This window comes from Meleagris gallopavo, chromosome 25, assembly GCF_000146605.3.
Source record: "Meleagris gallopavo isolate NT-WF06-2002-E0010 breed Aviagen turkey brand Nicholas breeding stock chromosome 25, Turkey_5.1, whole genome shotgun sequence".
Classification (NCBI taxonomy): domain Eukaryota; kingdom Metazoa; phylum Chordata; class Aves; order Galliformes; family Phasianidae; genus Meleagris; species Meleagris gallopavo.
This window is the reverse complement of record NC_015035.2, coordinates 2757651-2764455: the sequence shown is the minus strand read 5'-3', so window position 1 is coordinate 2764455 and position 6805 is coordinate 2757651. Positions and strand designations below refer to the sequence as shown.

The 6805-nt window shown below is 56.9% G+C and overlaps 1 protein-coding gene across 1 annotated transcript in view; it reads right to left on the bottom strand.

Moving 5' to 3' along the window:
* Positions 1-4089: 4089 nt before the first annotated feature.
* The window catches only part of C25H1orf216 (chromosome 25 C1orf216 homolog), a 4374-nt gene continuing 1658 nt past the window's right edge, over positions 4090-6805 (bottom strand). Inside the window, exon 2 of the mRNA XM_019622733.2 lies at positions 4090-6804. Within this exon, the coding sequence (XP_019478278.2) occupies positions 6546-6804 (259 nt within the window). The 3' untranslated portion in view covers positions 4090-6545. The remainder of the gene's footprint in view (position 6805) is intronic.

The following is a 6805-nucleotide window of genomic DNA, read 5'->3' as shown; positions in this document are numbered from 1 at the left end:
TCGTTCCAAATTGTGCGGATAAACAGTCTTGTGAAAACTTGTTATCGTGGCTAAAAGGCCCCCGCCGCCGCCCTCCGTCCCCGGCCTTTTGTTCAGGCAATTTTTATTGGCGGATTGGATTTGATGAGGTTTAAGGTTTATTCTTCGGACTCTATTGAAGAGCTGATCCTTTGTCTCACGCCGCGGAGCGTGAAGAATATGAAACGTAGGCAGAAATAAATCTGCTTTTCGCACGCATCGGGCCCCGGAACGGGCAGGGACCACCACGCACAGCTGAGAGTCACCTCCTGGAGCCTCGTGTCCGTGCACGACCCCGGGGTGGGACAGGCACTGCCGTCGCATCCTGAGCTGCAGGAGCTGGGAAAGGGGCTGCAAAGAACCCAAACGCAGCGGTGCTGGGGGGGCCCCAAGCTCTGAGCTCCCATCTCTCGCCCCCTCCCACAGTCTCAGCCCCGTGGCAGGTCAGTCCCATAATCGCTTCATTTATCACCAGTCACTCGAGGAGAGATTCATCAACAGGGTAATTTCAAAGGAAAGTTTGCTGCAGGGGCTGCCTTCCGTTCGTGAGCAGCTCCCCACACCTTTCACCTATCGCATGGAGCCTGCCCCACTGCAGGATGCCTCCCTCCCCATCTCATCCCCATGGCCAGGGGATGCCACCAAACCCATGGGACGCGGCTCTGAGCAGCTGCAGAACTTTGTGGTTTGGATCTAAGAAAAAAAAACAAACAGCAGGGAGCATGAAACCTGCCCTGATGTGAGCCATCATGGAGCATGAAACCTGCCCTGATGTGAGCTGTCATGGTGCAACTGTGGGGCTCAGCAGGCTCCAGGCAATGCTGCATGGCTCAGGGGGCTGAGCCCCACAGCTGGAGCCAGATCTGGATGAGTGGTCCATGAGGAAAAGCCCCATTCCTGCCCCCAAGAGCTGCAGGCGCTGCCCAGGTCCCTTCTGGCATCACATCCTCGTATTTCACTGCATCTCTACCCAGCATCTCCCCATCACCAGGAGCAAAACCTGCACTGGGGCTGCCCTGTTCACTGCGTCGCATCCCACTTTGCATCAGTGAGATCTCTTCCCAGATACCCACTGGTGTTCAGGCTCCTCCTGTTTGGATAAGATATCTGTAATTACACGCATGCCTAATTTGAATTATTTCCAGAGCTCAATCCTAGCGCTTTGCACCCTGCTCAGCAATGTGGCAGGCAAACTCCCCATCAACAGGGAGATGGTGGGTGGTGGCACTTCTTGGTCGGGTGAGCAGAGCATGGCCACTGGTGGCCACCTCATCAACGGGGAGATGTTGGATGGTGGCCCTTCTTGGTTGGATGACCAAGGCATGGCAACCAATGGCCACCTTGTCAATGGAGACGTTGGGTAGTGACATTTCTCTTTGGTTGGATGAGCAGAGCATGGCCATCGGTGATCACCACAAGGTGCCAACAGCACATCCCCCGGGGTTCGGCAAGCTCTCAGGGGTTTGACTCCATGGAGAAGAATAGGGAAGGGGATTCCTCAATCTGTTCTTGGACTCACAACAGTCATCCCCGTTTCTAAAGCCGGGAGGGTGAGGGAAGCCCATTGCTGCGCCCGAGGCCCCAGCTAAGAGCCACAGAGCTGATGAGCGCTTTCCTGACAGACGCAGCACTCAGGAACGGAGGGCTGGTGGAGAACACATTGAGTGAGGTCCTCTGGCCCGCGCCGTGCGAGGTGTCAGATCGGATTATCGTAACGCTCCCTTCTGGCCCTGCGATCGATGAGCTCAGAAGTGGGGTTGGCTGGGAAACAACAACTGTTTCATCAAACGTTCGACGTTTCAAAATTTGGTTTCCTTCCAGGCCACGTCCACGCAGTGCCCTCTGGGTTCACTTCCGTGGAGAGCCGTGTCCCCAGGTGCCACCCATCCCGTGCTCAGTGCTCAGCTGGGCGCAGGGCTCCTGCTCCCTCAGTGCCACACATCAGCCTCACGCAGGACCACCCCAATGCCTTCAGCCTCCTCCCTGCCCGTGCAGCCCCCCTTGGCTGTGCCCGGCGGCTCTCGTTGTCACATCACATTGTTTGCTCCACCTGCCCAAATTCTTCAGACGTCCCTCAGGCAGCACTGGGTGCAGGAGGGGGACGTGAGTGTGGGGACCCCGAGCTCAGTGCGGGTCACTCAGAGTGGCTCAGCCATGGGGAGAGGCGGTATGTGGGGAGGGGGTAGCAAAATCCCAGCTGGATTTCAAAGTCATTTCCCAACCCCTGCTGGCAGCACCTCCCTCCTCATCATCCCCATCACATTTTGGGATGTTTCAGTGCTTTTTGGGCACCCCGAGCCCTTCACCCAACCCCATCCTCCTCCTCCTCCCCCAGCTCTGAATTCCCCCTCCATTTCTTCTCCTCCCCCTCCGCCTGCCTCCTCAGCTGCCTGCTGAATGAAGGATGGGTTTTTAAGCCTTTTTTACCCCCAAGGCCCGCAGCTCTGGCTCGCTGCTATCGCTGGGATAAATGCAGCTTTTCGGCCCAGAGCAGCACCACGTCCCCCCCGTGCTGGGTTATCAATCCCTGCTCAGCATCGCCAGCGCCGGGCTGGGTCCTCTCCACTGGGAGCCCTCTTCTTCCCCTCTGGCCACGAGAAAGACCATCGTGCCTTAATTCCGAGCAGTATCACCACCAAACAGACTCAGCCCCGATGCTGTCGGCTTCTCTTAATTCGTCTTTGTATTCTGCAGTTGTTTTTTTTCCCCATGAATTTTTAAAAAGTTTCCAGCTCTTTCTGCCAGGCTGTGGAGGGTTGGGTTTGTGTGGGGTTCGCCGAGCACAGCTCTGATGTGTGGGATGTGAAAATGAGCATCCATTGAGTGTAAAAAGCCACGTCCAGTGTGGGAGCTGTGCTGGATGGTGGGGCTGGGGAATGGAATGAAGTGAGCAGAGCCCTCAATGGACTCAATAAATGCATTCATCTCTTGTTTTCTCCATCCGTGGCAGGAGCCATGGAGGCTGCCTTCACCTTGCCCAAAGCGCAGGGAAAAGGAGGCGGGATGGGGTGAAGGGGTGACGGGGCCCAAAGAGGAAATACAGACACAGTCCAGGAGCTCAGGGTTTGGAGCTGAGCACAGACAGCTGGGAATGCTCCTCCACCCGGCCCAGCCAGAGCCTTCCCTTCCACCTGCCCCATCCCGGGAGCAGATCAGCCCTTTGCATGGGCACGCAGCCCTGGGGATGCCCCCCCTCCCCACCGAAGGAACCGCAGAGCTCTGCATGAGCAGCACTTGGGGCTGGGGGAGTTTAGAGCTGTCTGTGCGGAACCCTCATTTCTAAGCCCTCAATCAAATGCTCATAGACAGCCAGAGTCGTGGCAATGGGGTTATTTTCCCCTCCGAGGAATGAAGTGCAGAACGGAGGCTGCTGGGACTCAGACCCGTGCTTTCAGGGCTCTGGATATTTCAGTGCTGATGCTTAAAACCACGAAGGTGTTCCCTGCAGCAAGACAGCCGCTGCATCACAGAGGGAACGCGCTATGAAATAATGATGTACAACTGGCCTTGAGGCACTCTTTGCAGCTTGATTGGCCTCAATGGCAGAAGAATAACCGAGAGTTTATTGCTTCTCTCCCAGTGATCTTTACTCCCAGCTGTTTTCCTGGGGAGGGCCGGGTTCCATTCCCCATCTGAGCCACCGGAATGTGGGCACCTCCTCATCCCCTCCCTGCACCCCAGCTGGACAGCAAGCACAGCTCCCAGCACCCCAGCACTCTGCGGTGCCTGAAAGTGGATTTCTGCCTGCTCAAAGCCCCAGTCTGCAGAAACGGGGCAAGGAAAGGGACAAAAGAGGTGAGAAAAAGGGGCAGGAGAAGTGCTGTCATGCAGAAGCCTTTGGTGACCCCCCCACCTCCCGACACACTTTGCAGAGGGGAGAGGTTGGGTTGGTGCAGTTGATTTCTTTCCCCCCTTTTCTTTCGAGGAGCCGTGCTGCAAATAGCCTGATTTATAAGATTTCTCTATCATTAAAATGTAAATGAAAACAGACACGAAAACAATCTGAATTTCCAGCCGAGTTGCTCTTGCTTAATATTCTACCCTGAAGGGGGATGTGCGGAAGCAACAACATTTCAAAGGGAATCATTAAAGAAGGCAGCTCAGGCTGGGTCCCCATCAGATATGGGCCGGGATGGGAGCCCGTCCTGTTGGACTGCACCCCTGCAGAGGGGCATGGAGGGCAGGGTTGGCCCCAGCTGCTTTGCTGCAGTGCTGCACCGCACGTGTTCTGCAGCGTGCTGCACGTGGGAGCCGCAGCCATCGTGTGAACCCAGCCAGCAGCAGCACGACTTCCCCGTCCTTAACTCTCTGTGGGGGTTTGGAGGATGCATGGAGGGGTTTTGCAGCATCCTGCTGGTTGGGCAATGCAGGGAGGGGAAAACCTCAATCCTTCCCAAATTTGCTTGCATGTGGAGCTCTCAGAATCGCCGCTGCTTTGTTCTGAAGGGTTCAAATGATGAGGTGAAACACCTTCCTCCCCGCACACTTAATGTTTCCACAGTGCTGTTATTTTAATGTAAAAAAAGACAACTATTGCCAAAGCTCACTTTGTGCCATCAGGTCAGCCCCAGCTACAGGGATTTAATGTGGCGATAAGTTAAACTAGCAGAGGAGCCCTTCAAAACAAAGGGCCCCGTCTGCTGCACGTGGCAACCCGGGCTCACACATCCTGGGCTTTGCAGATCATTTTGGGGACGTGGCTGTACGTGAGCCCAGCTGCCCTTCACTGCCCCACATCCCATTGGCATCACTCCATCCTCAGTGGTTCCAAACCCGGAGCAGCTCCACAGAGAGCCCCCACATCCGTCTGCAACCCGTGATGTACGGAGGGATGGGAATCCCTGGGGATGCAGAAATACCACGAGATCCCCGTCCCAGCACCGGACCCACACGGAGCTGCGGTCCCATGGGATGCAGAGCTGGGACACGGCTCCTCACTGACGCCAGCGGGTTTCTGTGCCTTTGTTTTCCCAAATCTCGGGGCTGGGGATGGGCAGCTCGGGATGGGGAGGGCTCCAAGAGCAGCGCCGGGGCACCGGGCTGGGAGAAGCCTCTGTGCCAGCAGAGCACATCCACCGCTTTGATCCGCGCCCGCAGTTATTCTTCCATTTCTTGAGCAAATAATCAGGATTTTCACAATATTTACCTTGGATGTAAAGATTTGTGTCATGCGTCCGACCAAGACAAACAGAGGCGCTGGGCGGGGGAAGGGGCTGCATCCATCCCACCCCCTGCAGGGACATCGATGCACCCCCAGGCACAGCGAGGGGCTTCCACTGCTCCTTGTGCTGCTCTGCCACGTCTGGAAGGATGGAAAGGCCTCCACCAGCCCTGCTGTGCCCTTCCCTGCTGCTCCCCAGCCCTGTGCTGTGGAAGGGGCTCTGCTCCTTGAGTTCCCACAGCTCTGCAGGAAGGGGGAGAAGGGTGAAGGAAGGTTCAAAGGGCTTTTTCTCATTTCTGCTTGATCTCTGCGAGGCCCGAGGCACGGTCACCCCGGGGTCAGCGCTCAGGTGCTCCTATCTCCATCCCATCAACACGCAGCATGGAGCTGGGCGATGGGGGCTGCAGCCCACGATGGGTGCAGGAGGGCATAGGGAATAGAGGAATAACCCAGTGGTGCTCTGCTGCTCTCAGGGCAGCACCTCCAGGCTCCATCACTGCCCTTGGCAGGAAGGGAACCGCTGTGTGGCTTCCTGGGGGGATGGGGCACAGCCCACTGCCCACTGCTCCATCACAGCAGCAGCTTCAGTGATCACAGCAGCACTGCAGAAAGCACAGCACACAAACACGGCGTCTTCTTTTTAATCTCTATTTAAGAAGGGCCGTCCTTCGTACTTCCCACGCGGTCCCCACTGGATAAAACAGACATTAGGAAAAAAAGAAAACAATCTCTTTGCTTTAAGACAACAAAATGATGCAACAAGCACAGCTTTGCAAGCAGCTCTGCGGCCATGCATGGTGCTAATGCAGCTCCCCCAGCATGCAGACGTGCATCTATACGACCTGGTCAATAAAAAATAGAAATAAATCTAAATCAACTCTCCTCTAACACTGAACTGTGAAATAAGCGTGCTGGGTTTGGGGCTGATGGCGTTTTATGCGTATTTCTGAGCATTCTGAGGTCACTTTTCAGAGTGATTCTCTCTCACTGGACTTAGTGCATGAGTGCAGCTCCTATCTGCTGCTGTGTCTCATGGGCTGTGCCACAGCTGGGCCCAGTGCTGGGGACAACCCAGGGCACCGTGCCACAATGCACAGCAGGACAGCGTTGGGAGCTGCAGGTCACTGCAGGGCGATGGGTACATCGGGTGTGGGAGCAGCAAGGGGGAGGAGGGAGGGGGGGGGGGGAGGAGGAAGGCATTAAAGCTCTGTGGTTAATGGGATGGGCTCTGCAGGGTGAGCACCTCGTGGGGCTGGGGCTGCCACAGACCCCGTGCACCAACATCACCATCATAGCCGGGGCTCAGCCCCGACGGGGGTGAAGAGCTGGGGGGACGGGACTCCGAGCTGACGGGAAGGAGCACAGCTCAGGGGCTGGGGGCAGCAGCGGGGCACGGGGCTCCGTGCTGCATGCAGCGGATCAGCTCCTTGCGGTTGTCCAGGATGGTGTCGAAGCTCTCCTGGAGGCGGTCCTGCTGCTCCAGCACCTTCTGCTGCAGGCCGTGGATCCAACGCAGCAAGGCCAGGCGGCGGTACATCACCAGCTGCACGTGGTGCTTCTCCTTCTCCCGCTCCTTGAAGCGCTCCTTCTCCTGCAGCTGCTGCACCGCCTCCGCCAGCGCCGGGA